The sequence below is a fragment of the Triplophysa rosa genome, linkage group LG1 (genome assembly GCF_024868665.1).
Source record: "Triplophysa rosa linkage group LG1, Trosa_1v2, whole genome shotgun sequence".
Classification (NCBI taxonomy): Eukaryota; Metazoa; Chordata; class Actinopteri; order Cypriniformes; family Nemacheilidae; genus Triplophysa; species Triplophysa rosa.
Genome location: NC_079890.1, coordinates 35264083 through 35291481, shown reverse-complemented (window position 1 = coordinate 35291481; position 27399 = coordinate 35264083). Strand labels below are relative to the sequence as shown.

At 36.9% G+C, this 27399-nt stretch overlaps 1 protein-coding gene across 6 annotated transcripts in view; it reads left to right on the top strand.

Annotated features, from left to right (window-relative positions):
* Nucleotides 1-27399, top strand: part of kcnip4a (potassium voltage-gated channel interacting protein 4a) — a 165655-nt gene that overhangs the window by 48607 nt on the left and 89649 nt on the right. Inside the window, exon 1 of one of the 6 annotated variants that reach the window (XM_057342419.1) lies at nucleotides 4881-5307. The exons of the other annotated variants lie outside the window; for them this stretch is intronic. Within the exon in view, the coding sequence (XP_057198402.1) occupies nucleotides 5094-5307 (214 nt within the window). The 5' untranslated portion in view covers nucleotides 4881-5093. Of the gene's footprint in view, nucleotides 1-4880; nucleotides 5308-27399 lie in introns of those variants that run through there. 6 annotated transcript variants of the gene reach the window in all.

The following is a 27399-nucleotide window of genomic DNA, read 5'->3' as shown; positions in this document are numbered from 1 at the left end:
TGCAGTGAAAATTGTCCGACTGCCCTTTTCAGATGCAAACTTTATGGGAGGAGAGTATTTAAAATAATTACGCAACACGATTTACTAAGGTTTGTGTTCGTCATTGTACTGGTGTTTGTGCTTTATTTAACGCCCAAAAGCTGTCTTGGTAGATTGTGTTGGTCATTATGGGAACGAGATATTGCGTTTTTTTAATGTGCGCCTTATTAGTAAATCACCTGCAGAAATTTCCACTCCCATTAGCGAAAGTGCACTCTCGCGCTATTTTGCTCTGTTTAGTAAATCTAGTGTCCTAACCACACAGCAAAATCGCCAGTGTTAAAAAATGTCAAATTAACTCTCACAGTGTTTATGTAATATATACATATTTATGTATATGTATATACACCGTGTTAATTTGACATTTTTTAACACTGGCGATTTTACTGTGCAGACGCGACACCGTGACACGTGATCAAGGTATTTTTTCCCATGTTAATTCAAGGTTTTGTCCTAGCCTGATAGCACCGCCCACACAGAGATCTTATTCGATGGAAGTTCTGTGCTTCATGAATATTAATGATCAAACATGTATTTACCTCAGATCTTGAAAATAAATTCTATTCTATAACATGTTCGCTTAAACTGAACAAAGATTGTGTATCAGTCACTATGTATTTTGTTAGATTAATTTATTAATTTGATTATGTACTTTTTTATGCGAGTTCCGGGCAGAAGCGTGCTTGCAGAGAGAGCTCCGCTTTTATGCTCGTCTGATTGGCTGTGATTGATTTTTGTTGCTGATGTATCTTATCGTGTCATGGTGTGATACATTATAACACATAATAATACGGGTCATTTAGAGTTGATTGTGTGGTTTAATGCTAAATAAAAAGTAAAGAGGTGTGAGCAAGTATTTCTTTTGTGTTTACAATTGTTTAAATGTTAACATAAATCCATTATAATTTTAGTACCTTTATAATCCTTTTCCAGCTTCCACCAAATTTACAAAATTTTATTCTGTAAAATTGAATCAAAACTTGTGGTTTTAAATGCACACCAGTCTACTGAAGTGTCTCCATTGCTATAACCCTTAAAAGCCTCCAATAACGCTGGACACTAAAATGCCACATGTCTGTTTTGGCAACAAGAGCAAATGAATGTTTGATGAATTATTGGTAGGCTACCCATAAGGTCATGTAAAACGTGTAGCTCTGAAACAGCTTTAGGAAACGTACACCGCACTGGCAGCGCGCACACGCTGTAGCTTAATCGCTATGGAAAATCTGTTCCCTCTGCATTCACCCGCATTTTTTTCTCATGTCAACAACCCACAGCTCCTTTCAGAACAACACGCCTCTTTGCGGAAACAGCGCTCCTTTTTGAGAGCGCCAGGGACGGCGAGGGGTCTAAATCTTCTGAGAGAGAATGTCACTCGTGGAAAAAAGCTCTTCGTTTTGAGTGCTCTTCCTAAAATAGGTCCGTCTGTTCTCAGGGATGACCAATGGGATTCAACTGTTCATTCAGATACAATGCAGGCCGTTTCATCTTTCGTTTCAATGGCTTCTCTCTACCTTATGCCGTAATGAACCTGAGATTCCACCGGAATGTTAATGAATAGATTTTAACATATAAAAGATCAACAGATGAGTTTTTTTACAGTGTCTGATCAGGGATCAGAAATGAGGGATAGGGACAGATAGCTAGTTGACGTCTTGTACTGAATAATAAATGCAGTGAGGTAATTATGACAGGGCTGTCCGTTAACTTTTTTTGCACACAGCACCGGTGCTACAGAGGCTTAAAGTTTTGTAGCACAGGCCAAATAGTTGTAGCACAAGTATAAAAAGTGCAGTTCATTACATAAATAGGCAGGTAAATGAGAAAGGACATTACTGTTACATACAGGTGGATAGATTAGGGCCATATCATTTTTTTCCCAAATTCGTTGTTCCTTTTTAATTGTTCTGAGTTCTGTATTTTCAATGTTTTGCTATACAATAGTAAAAACATTTGTCCATAAATAACTGAAGTATACATTATAATTATTTCATTATAGTGAAATTCTTGGGTACTACAGTATTATTTAACCTTACTATAATATACTTTAATATTACTATAGTGTTTACTGCAGTTTATACATTTATTACAAGTAAATAATTTTTAAATCTGATTCAAATTAAGCAGACTTTTATTTTGGCGGGTCGTCACAAAGACGCTTGAGGTTCAGTGTGTTTGACGGTGGCTTTACTGAAACAGTGAAATAAACTCAGAACAACTCTGTGGATGAAGTTCACGTGTTCATGTCCTCGTATAGTGAGATACAGACAATTCCACGAGTGTCACGCTTGTAACATTTTAAAGTGTGCAGCTCATTCACTCGTACACACGCAGAACAAGAAGATGACATATTTAAATAGTAGAATTCCGCTTACGCAATGGGCTAGTTGCACGAAGCCGCCATATTAGATTTCTGATCAGCGAGTGTGGGCAGGCTTATTTCTGGTATGGGGAAATAAGGATTTTTGGCCGGCAAATATGGGCGCTTTTTAGATAAAATGAAGAAACAGATCAGTGATATAACAGAAAAACCTCTTTACATTCATGAGTACCTCGATAAGGCAATTCAACTCAATGTAACTATATAACTCGATATAGAATTTCATTCTCTCCCCGTTTACTCTATAGTCCAAGCTCATGTGGTTAACAAAAATGTAATACGGCGGCTTCGTGCCACAGTAAAATCGCCAGTGTTAAAAAGGGTCAAATTAACACTCACAGTGTATATATAATCCACACTCTCAAAGTGTGGATTATACAGTATAAACACTGTGAGAGTTAATTTGACCTTTTTAACACTGGCGATTTTACTGTGTAGTCCATTCCTTCCACGTTTTCCCACACCGCGCAGATCAGGGCTTAAGATAAATGGACTCAATGCAGTCGGAAAACAAAATTTAATCGCAAAAGCGAAATATAAACGAAAATAAATAGTGGTGCGCCATTAGTTAACCTCACACACGAACAAGCACAATGACAAACGCACTTCACACAAACAAGCGGCTCTGTCTACTGTACGTTCAAAACTGTATCGCACGCGTGCTACACTATTCAAATTATTCTTAGCACATATATGTCGCACTGTACAGCCCTGAATTATGATGAAAGGAAAATACAGTAATAGATATTTTGCTTAAAGGAAAGGAAGCCTGTTTTTAGGATCAGTAAGCTTTTGTGTATTAAATAACTCACCCTTCCAGTTAGTTCATTAATGAAAAATATATTACAGTAAAGACAGATTTCTATGTGACGTATTGACAAACATTGTAAACAACATCTAATGCTTCTGGAAACAGTCCCATGTTGTGTGTACCATAACTGTACTGATTCTGAAAATTGCTATTTTATAATGATAATATAAGTATAGGTATAGGATAAAACTAATATGAAAGTTTCTAATTGTAATCTAAAAAGCATATGTGAATATTTTGAATGACAACTCTGATCAAAATGCAAACACTGTAATGTTCCTAAAACAGATCTTTATTCTCTTTATGAAAATATATTGTTGCTGTCCTTCCGAAACCTCCGATGTCCAAATTTAGCTGTTTTTCAGGAAATAGAAAAAAAACAGTACTTTTTCAATGATTGCATACTGTGTTGTCAAAGTTGACAAGCACATTTTAATACTTTAATTGGTTAGACATTTGTTAAACCCAGTCACAAACAATAAAGGGATACTAAATGAAAATTCTGTCATCATTTACTCACCCTTGTGTTGTTACAAATCTGTATAAATGTCTTTGTGCTGATGAACACAGAGCAAGATATTTGGAAGAATGCTTGTAACCAAACAGTTCTTGGCCACCGTTGACTACCATAGTAGGAAAATTACTTTAAAAATGTATTAGTTCTGTTGGACACAAAAGAAGATATTTTGAAGAATGTAGGAAAGCAAACAGTTCTGGGGCACTTTTGACTACCTTAGTAGTCAATGGTGGCCAATAACTCTTTGGTTACTGACATTCTTCCAAATATCTTCTTTTGTGTCCATTAAAGTTTCGGAACTAAGAAATTGATACAGATTTGGAACAACTTGAGCGTGAGTAAATGATGACAGAATTTGTGTTTTTGTGTGAACTTTCCCTTTAAGGGCGACTAATAATAATGAGTTATGACAAAAAGTAAAAATCGCAAGATTTGGAGATACAAGGTTTCAGAAGGACAGCAACGATTTGTCTTTATCTTTCTCCAATTGATCTGAAATGTGACCCTGATATGTACTCTTTCAGGTCGTGATGTCATTTGAATGAACAGTTTTTACTAGGCTTTTGTATAATAGGACCACATACCCGAAACATCACAAAGATGGACAGCATGCTCGCTATCTCCCTCTTCAAAAGTAAAAATGTGTGTATTTTAACTCTTGTCCTCAGTCTCTCTCTATCTTTCTTACTATCTCTCTCTCTCTTCCTTTCTTTCTTTATATGGCCTTAATTCGGTCCGTACCTCTTCTGTCTTTGGCTGTCGATCTCTTTTCACTTGCTTTCTTCTTTACCTTTATCTCCCTTCTCCATATCTTTGCTCTGTCCTATTCACCTTCTCTCGGGCAGTGTCTATAGTGTCTCTTATCTTTAACCCAGCCGTCCCTCGCTTTCTCCATTCCTCTCACTTTTTTGTACCTTTCACTCTCAATCGCGTGGCACTTAGAGAAGCAGTCACATAGAGTCTCAGAAGTGTTAAAGCATCGTAACTGTCAGCACGACAGCCCCATAATCGCCTGTCATCGCTGATCCGTCCGCTCTCCTTTTCTCCTCTCCTCCCGCCCCTCCTCCCTCCACCGAGCGCTCACTCTGGGGCCACGCTGGACCCGCCTCCCAAGCAGCGGCCGACCGTGGAGGGTGAAACAGCCACAGATGGTGCTAAAACACATGAGCAGCCGGTCTACTATCAGTGTGTGTGAGAGCCTGACACAAAAAGTGAGACGGAAGACAGCTTAGAGGGGAGCGCTTAGCACCTCAGGGACACAGGAGGAAATATTTATGACCCGACGGCAGTGAGTGACCCCCACGCGCAGAAAGGATCTCCGCCGGAGGAGCCTCGAGCTGCTCTGCATGTGCCGGCGCTTGCAGACTCGCAGGTTCAGGCAGGAGTCTGGGAGCGTGGAGGAAGTTTTTCTTTGCGATCGAACCCAAGGAGGATTAAAGAGCGGAAAGAATACACAAGAGGGAAACGGCAACATGAGCAGCTGTAGAAAGAGATGCAAGAGGGAGATTCTGAAGTTTGCTCAGTATCTCTTCAGACTCATCACCGGTACACTTCACGCAGGTAAAGTTTGGCGGTTAAGTTTTTTGACCTTTAGAGTCGTAGGTTTGTTCTTTGCATTTTTCCTCCGTGTCTTGCGTGCGCATGATTGCTTTGCAATGACACGTAACATATGTTGAACTTCATTTATGCAGAAGTTGAGGCTGTTGTGGTGCATCTTATCCTGATTTTGACCTTTGTCATCTATCTTCCCTTTCCTAATCCCTTTCATCAGCTCAATTAATCCCAGTCTCTACTGGTAATTAGTACGAGGCAAACCAATTTTCCCCATCATTTGCCAAATATAAACTGATGTGTCAGCTGTTTCGGCCGGAGCCGAATGTTTAGTTGTGTTATTCTGTCCTTGAGTCTGGTTTCAGTGTTGTGCCGTAGTTTTCTCAAGGCGACTACAAATGATGTAAAATCGTACGTTTGAGAATTCGTGCAGTGCACAATTTATGGGCTTTTTGTGGTAAAAGGGCAATATATCAAAACTATATATGTAGTGGTCAGGTTGACCTTGACAAATGGTTTCGTTTTTGACTGTCTTCTGTGCATTTATTGAAAAACACACACATGAGCAAGTCTTATTAGATTAAGCTAATATTTACATTATACAGTATATGTTCTACAAACTAACAGAAAAAATTGTAATTGATTGTAGGATATAGTTTATCAAACTTATTAAATGTAACTTATTAAATGTGTTAAATGCATCGCACTTATTAAAATGTATCCAGCATTTCATTTGATTTCATACAATGAGTAATTGTTGCAAAAGGTTTTTAATGTATAGCACAGATCGTGATCTACTGTCCTCTTTAAAGTCAGCACTGCAGTTTTCTGGTTCAGGATATATTTATATATATATCGTCTCGCTCTCATCATAAGTTTTGCTGTAGCCAATCGAGGCAAAAACTGATGGGTTTCACATGCGATATGACTTTGAAGCATCTCACTGTAGTTCACTCTGCTGTGCGCTGTTCAGTTCGGTTTATTTTGGGTCATTTATTGATTATATGAGGTGTATATAGCATTAACTGCTGTGTACTGTATCTCTGCAGTGTTCCTGTGTGTTTGAATGTGTGGGTGTGTTTGACAACAAAGAGCGTGAATTGGCAAAGGCTGGCATGCGTTGCTTTGCAGCTCTTATGTTTATGAATATGATGCATTAGTACAGTATGTGTTGTTGATGCCGTGTGTCACAGGGGAGAGTGTCACCTCTTTCAAAGAGAAAGAGACCGTCAGTAAAGGCTCGAGTAATGCGGGCGGGTTAGTTTGAGTATATTTGTGGAGGCGGTTTGATATGGTGTTTGATCATAATCACTGACAGAGAGAGACAGACTTTCCATCATTAAACTCATTTTCATTGGGTGGATGTGTTGCTGGAGGATATTGCATGTGATGCGAGCCCCAGTGCCTTTTACATTGTGTGTTTGTGGTATTTGGGTTATTATTGGGTAGTCAAGCAGTTTATTTACGGTAGGTGACCCTTGTCATAATGTGGTGTCTTAACTGCACTTAAAATATATAAAACATGAGTTTTTCATTTGAATTTTTCAATTCCAGGAAGAAAACGACTAGGCGTCCTTTAAACGGATGATTTATGCACCTAAATTAAATTAAGGAAAGTTGCATTAGAGTGGGTATGAAGATATGTTTGAACTCTTTCGTTTTCTCACTCATTTTAACCGTGTACAAAATTGTTTATTCAAAAACAATTTGCATAACAATCTTTGTGTAAATTGTAAGATAAGTGCATAGATTTAAGAATGGACATTCTGGGTGTGTTTCATAAATGAGAGTTTGTATAAACTCTTAATAATTTAAAATAAAGCATAATTCTTAATATTTTAACATTTAAACTTGCCAGTCATTATGAACAAGAATATAATTTCCGGGTTGTCTGGTTGCCAGATATTGTTGACTATCATTGTTTGAGTAGTTTTAGATATCTTTTAAAACTCTTTAACCCTGCCAAATAGTAATTTAATTGAATTAAGGGCCAAATCCATAAAATTATATTTATCCTGGTATTGATTTGTGCTGTTTGGTGATGATTACCAGCAGATATCAATAATAAATTAAACGCACTGGAAGAGCTCGACGGATCGCTTTTTGGAGGAAGCCCAATGTTACTTGTATTGCTGAAGGCCGAGTCACTGAAAATGTATTTTAATGTTGAGAGTCTGACAGACTGGCAGCTTTTCAGAGTCTAAGACTTACTGTCTTTGCTTGAAATCCTTGTTAAGGTTCTGTATTGATTCAGCTGACACTATAAGACCATTTGTCTGAAGCCGGTAGTAGAACAGAGATCTTGTTTCTCTTTATATACCTTTTCTTTGTTCACACTTTAAGCAGAATGAAATAGAAAACGAAATTAACTTTAATCTACTGAATGACATGTTTTACCAATAATTAATGTCAGACTTAGTCAAATTGATTTGTTTGCCAGTCCTTTAGTTTTGAGCCCAACATGATGTTTCATGGTTTAGCACATAAAAATGGAATGGGATAAAATGAGGTTAAATGATAAATACTATACTGTATGTTTTTGAATAACCAAAAGATCTGATTTGTTTGTGATAATTGTTAGCCTTGGCTCTTGCGAAGGCAACCACTATTATCTTGGCAAGCGATGCCCAGGCACTGAATGTCAATAGGCGTTACTTGAGTGATCAGTCATCGATCGCTTTAAAAATAAATCAATTCAATTCGGGATTTGATGTTGAATACGGCAGAAAATCTCTGAGAGTCCTCTGAGAAATCACGTTACGTTTGTACCTAACAGCAACTGATGTTAGGGCTACATTATGGACTGGATGAGAGAAGCCAATGTCCCGGGCCCAAGGACTGCCAGGGGCCTTTAAAGCCTCAGGCCAATGGATCTGAGACTAGAGGGGTTCCCAGGTCATTGATTCTACAATGCATACTAAATACGTACAAAGCCCGGGGCTCTTGGGCCCCTCTGTGAATATACCGTGCTTGACTATGATCCGGCCTTGAGTGATGGGTGATTTGTTAAAGAGTACATTCCTCAATATTTTTAAGGGCTTATTTTGGTTTATGGAGTGTCCGACAACAAGTTTATGTACATACATGATGTAAAAATACTATTATTTCGTAATAATAAGCAGTTTTTATTACCTTACTTCTTGACTGACTCTCAAATGATTCGTTCCGCGATTCATCTGTGTAATCTCCGCCTTTCCGCCAGCGTAGTCTGATCTGATTGGTCAGATAGTGTAGTCTGCTGTGATTGGTCAGATGGTCTAGTCTGCTGTGATTGGTCAAATGGTCTAGTCTGCTGTGATTGGTCAAACGCGTTCAGCATGTGTCGCAAATGGACCGCCTATCATTACTGCTGTATTACGGTTTGCAGGTGGTTGGATATTAACAGTGTATAGAGAGAGATGGCGTCGATTTTACCTTACCAGTTCGAGCCCGAGTCTGACGAATCATTCTTTAATCCTTATACAGATGCCAGTAAGAAAAAGGACTGTTTTAGACACTTCTCTTGTAACAGTTAGTTATCACGGCATACAGTGTACGGTGTTCGTATCTTCAGATGTTATTATAACTATAGTACACCACGCAGTTCTTGAAATAAAGACTTTGCGAGTTAATATGGTTGAACACTTACATTAGCGCAACGAGTTTATAGCTAACGTTAGGTAAACAAACAGTAACAACCCCAAAAATAACGGTAACGTTAGCTAAACACAGACATGAGATAACGTCACACAAATTTAATTTTAAGTAAAGACAAAAATAAAGAGTCACACTTACAGGTTGTGATTCGGTGGAGCTTACAGGTCCAAATAAAGTTGGTATTGCAACATCTTTTAAGGAAAGACGTTTAATGTATCCTGCAGTAAAGGCGCCAAGATTGATGAAGCAATCTTCGGTAAAATGACGCGCGCAAAGTAAAACGTTCGGTTTATACTCCTTTGGTGTCGTTTGAAAAATAAATAGTAACCATTTTTTCCTCAGAAGTTCTTCCTTTGGTAGTGAAAATAAGACTGACTTAGTTTCACTACATAGAACACAGCTTCTCTTAGACATGATGCACACGTCACGAACGAGCTAGTACAGTGTTTGGGGAGGAGAGAGTTAAGTTTTCGCAGTCAGTAGGCGGGGATTTTTCTAGTGACGTAGGTACATTGTGGTTAAAGATTCGGACAGGTCATGGCTTGTTCGCGTGATTCAGAGTCGATTACCTTTTTTATAAGCTAATAACTTTGTTATTCGTTCACCTTCGGATTTACAACTTGGCAGATTGCTTACATTCAAACGCGGCAAAATTAAACACTTCATGAAATGTATTTTTTATGATCTCGAGGAATGTACTCTTTAAATATTTGATACACAAGATACCATATTTTGAACCTTTTCTAAATTTGTAATTTGTGTAACAAATGTAGTAGCTTGTTTATATAATTAAAATGATTTACTATGCCCATGTTTGAAAGGTAGCGTAAATAGTTGAAGGGCAGAATGGACTGCTCTAGAACAAGTATTGAAAAATATTCATGAACTGGATTTATTTCGTATGTATGTATAATGTTTTTCATTAAACATCTTGTTGACCGTTCTGAATGGTTTTTATTTGGGCTGTCAAATAATTGTTTGTGTTTACATAGTAGTATACGTCTGTGTACTGTGCATATTCATTTTGTATTTATAAACACATACATAAATATTTAAGTTTAGGAAATATTTACATGTATTTATTTATATTTACCAATAACTGAAATTATATATAAATGTTTATACATTTTTATTTATCTTAATTATATGCATGTATGTGTTTATAAATACAAAATTAATATGTACTGTAAACAGACATATTATGTAAACACAAACGTATATTCTGGATGCGATTAATTCATCAATTGACAGCCCTAGTTTTTATTTATGCCCATACTGTATGTAGTATTCATTATGGATTGTAAAGAAAATTGAATTTTTGTTTTTAGCTCAGAGCATTTTTTTTTCTGTTTTCTCAATTTCAATTTTCTCATTGTCTTTTAACAGTCTATTGGATTATTGTTTGAGACCTTCTCATTCATGGCTCTGTGGAAGGCTGGTTCGTGTCTTTACTAATGTCCCGGAGAAACTACAGCGTCTTTCTGCAGACCCATAAATCATAACCTTGGACCGCGGCAGCTTTTTGTCATATCAAGATCTCGCTCTTAACACTTAAACACTTGAAATCTATCTTTGTGCTCGCCGACTGAGCTCAATGACATTTGCCTTTTTTGTTTTCCTACAGCGTATTGCTTTCTGCTGTCACACGCATCCTCCTCTGTAATATATCATCCATTTTAGGGGGACAGGTTGAAATACTTGGCACAGGATCTGGAATAATGTCTGTCTTTCGTCTTTGGGGAAAAGAGACAGAAACGGCGTTTATTTTTTCTAATCTTGCCTGTAAGCATCCTCTGAACTTTCTTCTCGGCTCATCGCGTTTTATCTCTCATGCAAACCTCTCAGGTACACATTTTTAGCAGCAGACGGCTATAGATTTCAGGTGATCTGATTTGGTTTGTCAATGCAATTTGTGGAGGTCTCTGAAGGCCAAAATCCTTCAACTCTGCGTTGACATCACGTTCTTTTCCTCCTCAACGCTCTTTGAGTGTGGATTATTGGCTGCTATTGCTGGAAATCGTATACGCCCAAACCATTTTTAGCTTCCTTTTCAGTAATATGTGAAAAACCGTGTGAATGTGTATTCATCAAGTCTGATTTTTCCTTTTTGAAATGAAGCAGTGTGAAACTGAAAGGCTTGATCTGTTGCGAGAAAAAAACCCACTCCATAAAATGTTTAATCGAGGAGGAGAAACCTTGAGAGGAACCAGACTCTAGCAAGGTACTGTACACATAAATATACAGTATATATGCCAAATATTGCCTAGTTATATAATATATGATGTATGGGAACGCTTTACAATAAGGTCTGATTCATAAACAATAGTTAATGCATTAGCTAACACGAACTTACAACCAGCAATATATTTTTACAGCATTTATTAAAAGAGTCATATGACACGGCTAAAATGAATATTATGGTTTGTTTTAGATGTAATACAATGTGTAAACACGATTTAAGGTAAAAAAACGCTGTATTTTCCACACACCGTGCATGTTTGTATCTCCTCTTTGCTCCGCCTCTCTGAAACGCGCAGATTTTTTACAAAGCTCATGGCTCTGAAAAGCGAGGTGTGCTATGATTGGCCAGTTAACCAGTGCATAGTGATTGGTCAAATACTGCAAGCGTGTGAGGGAAATGTAACGCCTCTTACCATATTTGGAACATCATGTTCCCACGCAATTGTACTGACAGGTACGCCCACCTTACTTGCGTATACATTTGGGCAGTCTTAGTCAACTCATACCACGAACTGACGTAGATTTGTGGGGGTGTGGTTACACATGCATGTGCAACTTATAACACACCAAAGACACAGAAAAACACGTATTTGCGCCATATGATCCCTTTAAAATGTTATGGGGATAATTCACCCAAAACTGAAAAATTCTGTCATCATTTATTTACATTTATGTGGTTGAAAACCAGTATATGATGGAACACAAAAGAAGATATTTTGAGAAATATCCCAGTGGTCAACACGATGGAAGTCAATGGGGTCTATTGTTGTTTGGTTACCAACTTTCTTCAAAATGTTTTTACATTTACATTTGGTCGACGCTTTTATCCAAAGCACCTTATATTGCATTGTATTATACATTTGTTACTGACTATGTGCAATCCCCTGGGATCGTACCCATGGCCTTGGCATTGCTCTAACCACTGAGCCACAGGAAAGCTTTTGTTTTCTGCAAAAGAAAGGAAGTCATACGGCAGGGGTCTTCAACTACTTTTCTTTGAGGGCCAGATTCCAAAAGTATAAATGGGGTGCTGGCCAGTTTTTTACCATATCCTCCTCATTTCTTACTGTATGTTATTTTGTATTTCTGTTATTTATTGCATTTTGTTTCTTTTATACTGTTTTTGTTGCTTTTACTTATAGGTCATTTATTAAATCATGCACACAAATATTGCATCCAGTATTTGGTTTTTATAGATGTTTTTTCAAGAAGATTTTTGTGAAGATATTTAAATCAATGAAAGTCAAATCAATAAAAGTCAAAAACGCTAATACATTCAGCACAAAAGTAATCCCTGCCCTTTGTGGCGTTAAACTGACGTCTTATAAAGCGAATGTGCAAGAAACTGAACGCTAATACGCTATTATCACATCTTCGGGTGAATTCCAATCGCATTCATGTGCCCTGCGCACTTAGATGGGCAGATCCTTTGAAGTGCAAGTTCTGGAGCGAGATGAACAGCTGTTTTCTTAAATATAGCTGTTTAAATCATACATAATGAATGCAGTAATAAACATCAACCTCGTTTTTCCCTTATCTGTACCCTTCCTGCAGTTACTTTCAAGGGCACAAGGCGCGTTTGGAACGCGACCTATTACAGTTGCAAACCGACTGCCTGTGGCTGTGGTTTGCAGAGTATAACTTTGTAAATAACGTTAAGTTTCTTGGACAGACCGATCAAATTGCTTTATTAGACGTTAATTTAGCATTATGAGTGGTGGGTTTCTTCCGTATTGAATGTTTTGGACTTTCAAAGATGTGGCGTCTCAGGACGTTTATTTCTTAAAGCACATCGTTCTTCAAGTCTCTCCTCTTATTTGAAATGTTAAGGCGGGCCAGGTAAAGATGATTGGAAATAATGATGAAGAAAACAAAAAATTATATACTTTATAAACATAAATATATGGCTTGCACCGCCTTGGAGTGCCTCCATGTTGCACGTCCACGACTTCACGTACTACTGAATCACGTTGGAAAGGTCACGCCACGCGTGAGTAAGTATTTATGTTTAAGTATGTCCTTTTTTAGTTTTCTTGGAAAATGACCGATGTATGAAATAGACAACATACCTCAAATGCTCTATACGTCTACCAATGATAAACGTGCAAAACTGATATCTGATCCGTGATTATTTATAGCAAGGCAGTGATTTAATAAAAGATTATAAATGAAACATTATCTTTACAAGTTCAGAAGACTTGGATGGGTACTGTAGGGTCATAAACGCTGAGGCTGTAGTCGTGTCCGTCTCATGTGTTTATTTGGACATTCTTTGCCACACGAGTCGTCTAGGTTTCCTCTCTTTGGTTTCCTGACAGCTATTACCAGGTCATGTTCCAGCTATCGTCTGAGATGGCATAGTGGGAGCTAATATAATCCTTGACCAAACACTGAATATTTAATCCAAGATGCCAGCTCATCGTGGTTTAAGTGTGCACTATCACATCAGTTTGATAGACAGATTTACAGCTGAGCTACAGGTGCTGTACTACTGAGCAGCCATGTGTGTCCTTAAGATGCTCTCAGCTAAGATAGTTCAGTACTTCACAGTTTGTAGTATTAGTAATGTTTAAGTAGTTTTGACAATTAAATTAGACAAAATCATTCTTCGCTTTAAGGAATAGTTTACCCAAAAATGAAAATGATGTCATCATTTGCTCACCCTCCAGTTGTTACAAACCTGTATACATTTCTTTGTTGTGCTGAACACAAATGAAGATATTTTAATGAAAGTTTGAAACTAGGCTGTTTTGGGTCACCATAGACTACTATGGGAGTCGGTGGTGACCCAAAACGGCTTAGTTAAAGGTATCCGTATCACACATTTTTTTTGTTGCTTTTTTATTTACTTTTTTATTTACTTACCCTCATTGTAACCCAGGTTGAAATGTTACTACATGGACAATTTCACCTTTGTGAGGAGTCTTTAAAGTCATAGTTCACCCAAAAATAAAAAAATCTGTCATCATTTACTCTACTTTTTGTCATTTCAAACCTGAATGACTTTCTTCCGCAGAACACAAAAGAAGATATTTCTAAAAGTGTTAACTGGACCCTATTCACTAGCATTGGTTTTGTGTCTATACAATAGAAGTGAATAGGGTCCAGTGCTGTTCGGTTACCAACTTTCTTCAAAATATCTTCTTTTGTGTTCTGCGGAAGAAAGAAAGTCATAAAGGTTTGAAATAACAAGAGGGTGAGTAAATGATGAGAGAATTTTCATTTTTGGGTGAGCTATGACTTTAAAGACTCCTCACAAAGGTGAAAGTGTCCATGTAGTAACATTTCAACCTGGGTTACAATGAGGGTAAGTAAATAAAGACAGAATCGAAACCGATTCTTTAAATAAACATCTAAAATAGCATGGGTTTGATATTTGCTTGATTCTTTTATTGTTCTTTGAAGGTTTTTATTTATTGTTTGTGGTTTCGCAGTCACTTCTCAGCAGGACTGCTGCCATCACTAAAACCACACGACACACTTAAATAAAACATTAATCATGTCTTTGTTTTTAAACTGAGCAGATGCTTCAAATGGACGTCAGGTTCTACAGCACAGCCACTGAACGTCTGTCTCCCAGACAATGCAGAGGAAGTAGGGCAGCCACTCTGTATCATATTCTCATTACACCCTCGTCCACAATATGGAAAATAATCTTCCTCGGTCAATGTCTTTCAAACATTGCTCCACAGGCCTTGGAGGAAAAAGCTGGATATTAGCCAAATGCAATTTTGTGGTTATGATTTGTTTATCATACACCCTTGTGAGTGGCCCTTGCTTTATGTTTTATGCGTACTGTATACAGAAATGCTATGCTTATACGTCTTTGTTGTTGAGAATAAATTTTTTTTTTTGAGCCGTGGTATGTCGAATTAAATTTTTTATTTTTTTATTAACTTACTATTATAATTTTTTGATCGGCAACCCATTTTGAGCAGTTTGCTGGTAATGTGCATGCTTTTGTTTCATTTTCTTTGTGTAGACCAATATACAGACCAACATGTAAGAGATAATATACAGGCAACCGGTTGTTATCACAGAAATGAGCCCCGATAGTGTGATCAGGCGAAGCGGAGGGTCTTGTATCACACTGAAGGGGCTTATTTCGCGATAACAGCCGGCTGCTTGTACATTATCCTGCTTATTACACGGCTACTTGCCACATGAGAAAAAAACTGGACATAAAATGTGAATTAGAAATATTTTATTAGCTAATTTTTACCGAATGCAGACCTTCCGCGAGGAAAAGCCGTTTACTTTCGCTTTTAAAGTAAGAAACGACGTTCAAACGTCACGAACGGGCAAATTTGTTTAATAATTTGTACATACAATGTCACATATGTTATTAAAAGACATTTTTTAATTTTTGCTTTATATTAAACTGCCCCTCTCAAAATGATTAGCAGCATCCGGGTTACAGGGTGTTATTAGTTTTGAGCGGTTGTTATTTGAAAATAACAACCCTTGGAATGTCGCGACTGGCCAATCAGAATCAAGTATTCAAATGAGCCGTGTAATAAGCATCTTTAAGTGTAGTTTGGTGAGAATATTTCTTGTGGATCGGCAAAAAAAATGAAAGCATACTAAAAGTACTTCCTGTTGAAATCGGAACGTACGTCGCACAATGTTAAAGGGATGGTTCATCCCCAAAACAATTTCAGTCATCGTTTTCTCACCCTTTTGTCATTTCAAACCTGATGACTTTCTTTTTTCTACAGAACACCGAAGAATATTTTGAAGAATGTTGATAGCCAAACAACGGCGGTACCCATTCACTTGGATTGGTTTTGTGTCTTTACAATAGAAGTGAATGGGAACCACCGTTGTTCGATAACAAAATATTCTTAAAAATATCTTTTGTGTTCTGTAGAAAAAAGAAAGTCATACATGCTTGAAATGACAAGAAGGTGAGTAAATAATGACATCATTTTCATTTTTGGGTGAACTATCACTTTAACCGGTATTTGTTTAATAATTAAACATGTTAAACTGAAATCCACGCTTTTCTTACATCATCAAAGTATGCATACCCCCACATGAACTTGCCTTTCAGTAATGATTTCAGTCACGGTTTTCCTTCTTTGGTGCAACAGGATCGTATGGCCTCCAGCTCTGATTAGTATTATACTTTAAATGGCATCAGCCGCTTGTTGACCTTTAACTGAAGACCTTGTGCCATAGTTCACTGCCCTTTGAGTCCAAAGCCATAAGAGACGAGTCTGAACATGTGCACAGACGTCTCTTACACAGTAAAATATGATTTTTTGAGCTTGTAAATAAAGCTACTTGAGTATGTTTTACAGGCAAGTAGTATTTTGTATTTCTAATTTAAAATGTCATGTGTTACTTGAGGTTCCTTTGTAATTATTTGTGCTCTAATACATAAGTAAATTTAAATGAAAATGCCAAGTAATACTTACTTTGTGTTTTGTCTTTAAATTAATTGATGTATAAAACTGACGAACGCAGTTCTCCACATAGCCATATAATAGCTGCGCATGCGCACTTCGGACATTACAACTGGTGCGCAAAGCCTGAGGAAAGCTTGCCCAATGAAACATTTTCTCAGCGCCTGAGAGGATGAAACTATGGTATATACTGTATATGGTATATATATATATATATATATATATATATATATATGTTTTCTTATTAATTCATTTAGTTATGTTTGCAGCATAGTGCAGCGTTAACAAACTTTTTTTGCTGGTTTGTTTGAGTTCGAGTTCTAGTTACTGAGTATGGTCTCGGTAATTCTTTCTTTTCTGGACAACGTTTCCAAATGGGTTTTTTTTATTATGCACATGGATAACAGAATTAACGTGTTGGTAAGTTAAGCTATTAGTATGTTGACAGCGTTGAGATTGCTAACCGTAGTGCCTTGTCGTTAAAGTCTCGTATGTCTAACATTACTTAACTTAGTCAAATAACTTAACCATGTAATGCATATTCATCAAGTTAAATCAAGTTTATTCTCCGTATATAACCAATACAATATTAATGAACTTTGCAGTACCTTACTGTATGTGAGTGTTACCCTTAGCTAACTCTGCCTTAGCTACTAATTTGTTCTAAAATTAAAAAAATGGTCTATGTTCAATGCATTAAGGTCAATAAGTTCATTTGAATTATTAATGTCAAATAATGTAATTGTGGCATTAACATCCATGACATCTGTTCCATAGGTATTGGACTCACCATTTTAACTGATGCTAGCTAGAGGAAACGTGAAGATGGTTTAATGGGTCTGAATTGTTTTGTATGTTTACCTGTGTTTAATTTTGTTTCTCAGTTTTTTAAATAAGCTGTTAAATATTTGAATTCTAACATTGATTAAAAGTATTTTTGTGAAAAGCCTGTCAGTGTTTTTGATGTGCAGATACATTTGATATATCAATACCTCATATATCATTTCAAGTAATATTTACAAAAAAAGTAAAGATTACTGAGGAAATGATAACTAGGACTCTTTTTAGGAGTATATTTAGAAGCATTACTTAAATAAAATTTACAAACAAAGGATGAGTAAAGTTTACTTGAACCCGTACTTGGGAATTTCTAGTTAAAACTACTAATACTTGTGTTTAGTCTTTACTTGGACAGTTCTGATAAATTTACTAACATTTCCTGAGTGAAAAGACTTTCCTAGCTTTTTTTCAAGTAAACTTCACTCCAAATTTTTGACATGGCATTGTTTTAGGATATAGAAAATTTTCTATAGGAATATACTGTACATTTTAAATCTGTAATCCATAACTTTGTTTGGTTAAAAATGGTCAAAAATTGATCAACAATGACAAATAAACCATAAATGTCCCCTATGGTGTGACGGCAAAAATGTAAAAAAATATTTCTTACGTTATTTTTTTAAGTAGAGTAGGAATGTCAGTTTGACGTCATGTAACTTAAACTCACTTAAAGGGATAGTTCACCCAAAAATTATAATTCTATCATCATTTAGTCATCCTCTTGTCATTTCAAACCTGTGTGACTTGCTTTCTTCTGCAGAACACAAAGGAATATTTTTTGAAGCATGCTGGTAACCGAACAACGGCGGTACTCATTCAATTCTATTGTATAGACACAAAACCAATGCAAATCAGTGGGTGCTGCCATTGTTTGGTTACCAACATTCTTCAAAATATCTACTTTTTTGGGTGAACTATCCCTTTACAGATATGCCTAAAAATGTATGTAAGATGTTGATATAGAGGCAAAAGTTACAGATCTCAACTCATAAGCAGTAAAGTTTGAGAATTTTCAATATATTATGCATATATTTTCGTTTCATGCTTAGCTTATATGTTATATGTTGTTTATTATTTATTTATTTACTGATTGATGTTGTTTTAATAAAACCCCTCTAAAAAAAGTAAGAGAGTAAAAAAGAAGATACTTTATCTTATATCTAACCTATTTACTCATTTTATTTGTGCTTGGACGTGTGAAAATGTTTTACAATATGGAATTAATCATATACATTGAGTCTTTTAAGTTATGCCTAACATGTAAATGTTTGTGCCATCTTGTAAATTCTTAAACTACACGTTTTATAACCTGTTTCTTACAGGCATACTAATAGCCATGCTAATTATGAAAATGCATTTTAGAAACCGAAATTCTTAAACAGCATGTAATAGGTTTAATCTCATTTAATATGTTAAAGAAGAAAGATAAGATTTGTTTTCTGTGCATTTGAGTTATTGGAGACAGCGTTCAGTGGTGTTTGTAGCCACCCTGAAGGTTTTTTCCAGAAAAAATAAGAACATTAAGATTGAATGGTACATGCACCTCAGGCTTCTCTCTGAAATTCTTGCAGCCTTGGCCACAATGCAATCATGTGAGCCTTTGCTCAGACCTTTGGGAGCTCACAGCTTTATTGTTTCTCATGCCATTTGATTCAGACCGCAACGTCCAGTCAGCCCATTTCTGCCGCTCCCATTCCAGACCCTTCAGCTAGTCTAATCAGTTTTCTCATTTGCACTAATGTTTGTAAATGAGAATCTCTTCAGTCCGCAAAATGGAGAGTGTATTTTTAGAAGCGCTCCTGCTTTCCGGACTTCATATAATAAACCTTAAGTCATGAATAGATCAGTCAGTTTCACCACCCGTTTGTAAAGAAATTGTGTTGTTTGCAGTCAGAAGGCCAAATTGAACAACAACTCTTAACCTTTACCCATCTCGTCTGTTTCTATAATGGCCCTGTGAAAACTCCAAGGCCGCTGGTCTGTCAGCAGTGAAGGTGCTGCGTTCGGTCGCCTCATAAATTGTGCGTTTTATATTTCATTCTCACTTTTTATTACTCCTTCGTGCCACATACACTGGAAATGGTTTGCAACGTGCACCTGTCTCTTTAAGGTCATCCATTTTTTATTGCTCCTACACTTGCATGTTCTTGTACTTGCATGTTCTCTCTGTGTTGTAGTTGCCTAGTCATTGTGTCAGGCCTCCACCTTTTGCAGGATTTACTCTTTCAGCTTTCAGCAAGTCTTTAAAGCTTTCAGGTGTCTGCTCTTTACATCCTTACATCCGCCAGTCCAAATATCCAATGCTGAATCCTGTAAATGTTATTCACAGAGACTATCGCAATGCATTCTGGGATTGCCTCTCTGGCCGAGCTTGATTAAATCTTTGTACTGTATCTCTGTTACTTAAAGGTCCAGTGTATGAAATTTAGCGGCATCTAGCGGTGAGGTTGTGAATTGCAAGCAACGACTCACTCCACCCTCTCCCTTTTGAAGCACTACGATGGCTGACACAGGACTAAGATGTCGTCACGTTTTCGCTTCTTTGCAGAAGGAGATGACATATTTAGGAAACGCGCTCTGCAGAGCAGTTTGTCCGTTTAGGGCTACTGTAGAAACAACATGGCGAATTCCATGTAAGGGGACCCGCGGTGTGTGTAGATATAAATGGCTCATTCTAAGATAATAAAAAACATAACGCTTCATTATGTAAGGTCGTTATACACCTCTGAAGACAAAGTTATGTATATTATATTGCATTTCTGTCAATAGATCCTCCAAAAAATTACGCACAGCACTTTTAATACATAATAAAGTTTCTTCAAAGATTGTGTGCAACACAGTACAATGTATTACATCTAAATTTATGCTGAAGGGTTTTTAATGTAGCTATAAAAATATACTCTACCTTAATTATGTAATTTCCAGATATTTTAAAAGAAACCTGTCCGTTTTAAATGTTAACATTCATCCTGCGTGAATGCATATTCAAGCCTTGGCACGACTCACTGAATTTCATTAGCCAATGTTGTTTAACGTTAACCCGCAATGTCAAACCAATGGCACCCAGTGTCCTCTGCGGCTGGTTGGGGGCATGTGTTGTTAAATACACATAAACCCAGAGTAAACAACTTTTCAAAGAGCTGGTATAATGCAAAACCATATCTATATCACTTTTACGCATTATTCATTGTGCTTTCCATACTTCTTACAAATTCAGATAATCCCTTAAAGGTCCAGCCAGTGAAATCTAGTGGCAAGGTTGCGAATTGTTGGTTAAAGTAGCAACTTTACAGCGGTCCAAGCAGAAAATGATGGCGGACTGTTTGACTTTGGGATTCATAATATGCAAGACATTTATTGCTGTGATTATATCTTAATTGATGGTTCATCTCAAGTTAATTCTTTTAGTTGTAGGGTCTTGACCTTTTCCCTCGGTGTGATCGCTGAACATCTGTTTTCTCTCTCTCGTAGTGTGTTCAGACGGCATGTGGTCTGTGTAACTGCCCTCATTTGCATTCTCCTATAGATTGCCCGCAGCTTCAACTGCAATACACTGATGTCATTTTTCATTCTGTAGATGTCATGAATGAGATTAGATGCAAAACCAATGAGGGAAAATGTATTTATTTATTTGATTTAAATTTTTTTTAACTATTTAGAATCTATATATTTGTCACATACTGGAGTAGTCTGGATTAAGATTTTCTAAACTTTACTGATACATAGCGCATGCAAAACTTCAAAGGTCCAGTGTATGAAATTTAGTGGCATCTAGCGGCGAGGTTGCCAATTGCAACCAACGGCTCACTTCACCGCTCACCCCTCCTATTTGAAGCACTACGGTGGCTGACACATGACAAAGATGTCGTCACGTTTTTGCTTCTTGGCCGAATGTATATTATATTGCATTTCCATCAATAGATCTTCCTTAATCTTCCACATTGCACCTTTAATTAACAGCTTTAAAGAAACCACAATTTTTTCTCAGACTGCTGGGTTGATGTTTTGGCCACTTTTTATGTCAAGTCTTTAGTATTAGAAACATCTATTTGGAAACATGAGTTCAGTGAAATGATGACTGTACGTCACCCAGGTCAGCAGTTGATGCACAATAGCATTGCAGCCCAGGAAGAATGGAACCATTAGATGATTCAGGACAAAAATGTTGTATTTTATACTTGTAGTTATAGAATTTGAATCAAATCTTTTTTTCAGGAAAGTAGTCCAGTAAGACCACGAGTACTGAAGGCATCAGGCGTCTGTAATAGTCAAGAAGAGAGTTAGTCAGACGGCCACTGGATTGAAAACTAATGCGTGTTTCAGATTCAATTTAAATGCAAAGTAATGCCGATAATGGATGTAGACAGTCTATGTGCATTAGAGACTAATGAGCTCAAGGCCTGTGGACTGGAGAGTTATCTACCTAAAGAGCGATGAAACACTAAAGCACGGCACCAGTGCGGATCCTACACAGGTCCGAATTACCTCTGAACCGCAACACTAATTTATTTCTCCGCCTGTTGTTTGTCTTTTGCAAATGCTGCTGATTTTAGGTTTACCGGATCCATAATTGATCTCCTTTTCAAGTGAATCAATTATCTTGGCTTATTTCACCTTAGCCTTTATTTCTGCATATGTCAAGTTTAGCGGCAATACAGATAACAAGTCTCTTTTAGCGCTGCTGGATTATTTAATTACACGTGACACGCCGTCATTGACAGTCAATGAATCTGGCACACGGGTGATGAGTTTTCTCGCGCATCCGTGTTCACGCTGATTTTAACAAGGATAGATACATTACAAGCAACGATGGTCGGAGATCGATGGGCGAAACCTCATTACGTGAGGACGAATTGCTGATTACATTTTTGACATTGACGTGCCGCCCTTGGTCACCGTGTTTTGTGGCCGATCTATCTCCATGGTGACTTTCGAGAGCCGCACAAGCTAGCTAGGAATCCGCAGCGGTGCTTGACTGCTAAATAATGAGATTTACATCCATAGATCTTTATGACAGATGCATTGCAGCGTAAGATTGCCGGAACCAAATCTCTCTCCTCCATCTTTCTTATGCCGTGCTCTTCGAAGAGCCGGGCAGTCGTAGTAAAACACAGGAGGACGAGGAGACTGTAAGCATCTGGTGTGCCTTTGAGGCTTGTGGTTGCTGTACTTTTAGAGTAATTTACCGTAATAGGTCCATAACTCATAATAATTAAATGACAGCTGTACACTGTGAACAGGTGCCGTATTGTGATGCACAATCACATTGTAGTGTCTGCATAACAGTCGAAACTTGTATATTAAACAGATTAACTGTAAACGTATTGCAATTTTGGAGCCAGCAGGTCCCTCAAGGCAAATAAAAACTCCCACTTGTGAATTTGGCAATGGTACAAAAGTTTGCGTATGCGAGCTGCTCCAAATATATGGTATATGGTTATAGCGATGTGAATAGAAAGTTATGACTAGATTAATGGCAACAACATGTGCTCATTTGCTGTGAATTTGCATCTGTGTACAGAAAGCTTATTAAAATGAAACAGAGATACCCAAAGGAAGGACTAATCACTGTTATGATGATTTGGAATTCACAACTAAACTATTTACAACAAAGTTACATTAACGATTCAGAACTCAAAACATAAATTTATTCTAAATAACATATGTTTGGTCCCTTAAGTTCCCACGGTTTACCCCACACATACTGTACATAAATACTTTTTTGAAAGGTTTTCTAGCCTTGCCAGGATCTGGTTGTTTTAATATTTTATAGACATTTTGTGTTATGGGAAAAAAATTGCCTGCATTGATTTAACAGTAAAATTCTAAAGCTTACCAAACATTTTCCTTTGAGGTTGTACCATCTAAACTTGCACTATAGGCTGAGCGAAAAGTTGACATGTCAGGCCACTCAAACAAATGTTGAAAAAAGAACGTCACAGTATTTACATTTATCAAAAACACCAACCTATAAATGTCTTACTGTATAGAGTAATGGCCAGAAGTGATGTCCGGATGGGATATTTGACATTTTCTTACTATATGAAGAGTTCATTTGCAAAAAATTTCAAACATCATATTTTTTTATTGCGCATTCCAAGTAATATCAATCAAACTGCAGTTGGGTTGTTTTGATTACGTGATAGTAGCTCAACATTTTAATCGGCATTTATGTGTACACCACATTCTTAATGTTTGAATAACTCCAATAGATATTATTATTTATTTGTCTTTTTAAATTGGCATGTCAAAAATCCTTATACGTCGTTGACCCTTATATATTTTAGTAGAAAAATGCATATAAGAACACAGAATTAATAAATGCATAGTACATTAACTACAATTTTATCTATTATTAAAACAAATCTGTCTTGATCTCCTCGCCACAGCAGTCATTTTCCTGTGTCTTGACAGGCTTTGTGCATGTGTTGCGTGTTATTTTTTTCCAAACCTCCATAAAATCTTCTCAAAGTTGATCTTTAGTTTACGCTCAACGCACAATAAAGGGTGAAGCATCAATTGGACATCAGTTTTGGCCACTGCAAAAGTTGTCTCCTATTAAAGTATTATAGAAGAAATAATTCCTCTGTCTAAAATTCATCTGACATATTACGTTTATATAGACAAAACTCATGCTGTGAGAGGATTATCGAGAAGGCTTTTGTCAGCCTTAATGACTTTTTACTACCCTATACATCTCAACGGGCTCGGCTGCGTCTACATTACTATTCGCACACTACCCTTGCTTCTTTTCCAATTACTGCACTTTTATTCTATCAGTGGTAATGATAAGCATGTATTTTCATGCCCCGTGAAGAAACAAAGAACAATTGTGACCTAATCAAGGTTTCCGTCAATCGTAGCCTTTTTTTTACATGTCTGACGCCCTTGTTACCAAACTTCAAAACAGCAAGTGTCTTGCTGCAAGAAACACATCTAAACAAGCTCATCCTGTGTTGATTGCTATCCAAATAATAGCAGTTTTATATCGCCTCGCCTGTGTGAGATGTCTGCATGCCAAAACAACAGTAACGCAACCAAACAGACATTGTGAGATCTTCTATTGAAGTAAATTAGCATTTTAGAAATAACACGAATCTACACTGAAGTGTGGGTTCACATTGGATTTTCCTTCAAGGATTTGTCAATGTTATGGCTAAAAATATGAAATGTTATAGCTAAAAATATGTCTCGCTTTGACCTCCGTGGATGTTCTTTCAAGTGATGGATATGATCACATTTGCACTGTAAAATGAACTTGTTTATAACCTTTCGCTTTAGTTTGCCTCAAACACTCTTTACATTTGTCCATCAAGCTGTAGCGTAAGTCTCTGCATTAATCTTTCTCATTTAACTCAGAATGTTTGTACACATATTCACGTTCACCACAATGACAGGCCGACCTCTCAGCGCATCTTTGTACGAGTCAATTTTCCCTCTACATGCTGATGAAGCTACTGACCTTGTCGAGGTGTCTTCTGTTAAAAATGCTTATCTGAGAGGTGGCTGTGAGTTTACACTCTTTTAAGCTTTGGTCCACGAGGTATCGCTCTCAAGAGACATTCATTGTAAGGTTTGTTCTTTATGGATGGAGGTAAAGCATGCCACCCTCGCTTCATGCTTAATTTAGGGAGCTATTGGAATTGAAAAATGTGATCTAGAAAAGCCAGCCAGTGTCTCGCAGCATGGCTATAAAAACACCATCAAGTGGCAAAAAATTGCATTAGGAAAAAGGATGATGGAAATAATCATGTAAGCCATTTACCCATGAGGAGCAGTATTGAGAGATCTTTCACTTGCTGCAAGTATAGAACAGCAGGAAACACATTAACAAACTGTGAAAAGTGATTCAAGTAGCATGAGATTGGTGCTTACTACATGACTATGCAGATTAATTTCTCTTATTTACGGCTGATCGCTGTGTGTGTCCCGAAAAGAAACATTTAAAGAAATGATTCCAAACTGTTATACTAACAACAAGAATTTGCCCTTGCTGTATATTTCTAATGTGGAAATTTGACTGAAAATCATTCTTGAATATTCTGTAAAATTGGTTTGATTACAAAAGTATGTATTTGCGTAATGTTTCATAAGCCAGAGGAATATACAGTATATTGTATATATTGGGGGTGTAATGGTTATCGGTAAAAAATTAAACAGTTAAAAAACTGTTTATACAAGAATGAAATGAAACATTAAATAAAGAGCAAAGTAAACCCCAGTAATATAAATAATAAATAAAAGGCACGTAACTGTAAACTCCTTTAGGTCTACTGAGATATGAATGATGGAAACTGTACATTTGCATATGTTTTATTTTCTTTCTTTTTGCTTTTTTTTGCTGCGAGACACTGGCTGGCTTTTCTAGATCACATTTTTCAATTCCAATATGTTTTATTTTCTTTCTTTTTTTTTCTTTCTAAAGAAATATTGGCATGCTATTCAAGCATGTTTAACTGAACAATCGCAACAGCAAATGTTTCATATTTTAATAATCTTGCTCAGTTCTCAGAAAACTGTAATATGTTTTGCTCGCCGGAAATGGTCTATACATTTATACAGTGTTCTCTGATCTGGCTTGTAACCAGAGCAGAGCCTCCACTTAGATTTATATCAGATCAAAAATGTCTTTCACAGTAAATGAGATTGTATTTCCATCATTTTAACCCAGAGACATCACACGTTTAAAAAGGCTTTCATCAACAGATTTGGCGATGGTTTCTTTGCTAAGAACAAGCAGTGTGGCGGCTCTCGGCATCTCTTGAGTGATCACATTTCCTTTGGGCCGCTTAAGCCTCGGGCAGAGTGACGCTGGTACAAATTGTATTTGAAGAAGCCTCTGGGCAATTTGAGAGTCTGAGTCACCAACAATTATGTGTTCTTATAACAAGTAATCAATGCGCTCGGCCAGGGACAAAGAGATGTAGCACCGTTGACAGAAGAACAGTACACACATGGACTTTGTGGACAAATGATCACACTAAGGGATCTTTTATCTAGAGAACAAGGGGAGAGCGATTCGAATCAATTGTACCTGCTGCTATAGTCTGTAACTTGTTTTAGTTGAAAACAAACGAATATCAATTATTTCCTTTTGTATGGACTAAAAGCCACACAGCCAGAGGTGTTGAGAGACCTAAATCTCTACTGGGGCACAGGCCCCCATTACTTTTTCTATCACTTTTTTCTTAAAAACCTGCTGTGCGCAAGAAGTACGCAACACAATGCACTGTACAAACTTCCCTTGCTTAAACCACTATTCCTGCAGTGCAACAATACTGGGGAAGGTAAAGTAACATAAACTTTATTAACATGTTTACATCTTTTCAAGAATTTACAATTACAATATTTCAAGACATCCAACTAATATAAAGAACATATTTTATCTAAAAAAAACAATATTTTCTGGTTTCACAGCCAAGTCTAAACAAAGTTGGTTAATTTTTTTAACCAACTGTACTGCATTAAACTGTACTGCTTATAGCAGTGGTTCTCAAACTGGGGGCCGTGGCCTCCTGGGGCCCCCCAAGATGGTTCCAGGGGGCCACAGATTTTGTGGCATTTTAGAAATATAGATATTTATCATAAATTTTGTGCAATCAAACATCAGAAAACAACGCCACCAACCAAAAGAATTTATGTTTTAGCATTGTTTAACTGAATATTTTCTTGGTTTAATTAAAATTTTAAGTTTAAGATTATACGTTTTTATTTGGGGCAATGCACTCTACACAAAGGGGGCCTTACAACAAAAAAGTTTGAGAACCTCTGGCTTATAGCACATAGTTATCTCAGCCATAGGTACTGGCAACGTTTTATGTAATGTTCTAAACTAGAGCTATAAATTAAATATACATTTCATTTCTGAAAGTACAGAACACAAATGTTTTTCTAAGCAACAATGCAGTTTTACAAACTTGACAAAGGTTTTCCTGAGACATTTTCTTATAATATCTGAGACCTGACTGGCAGTAGT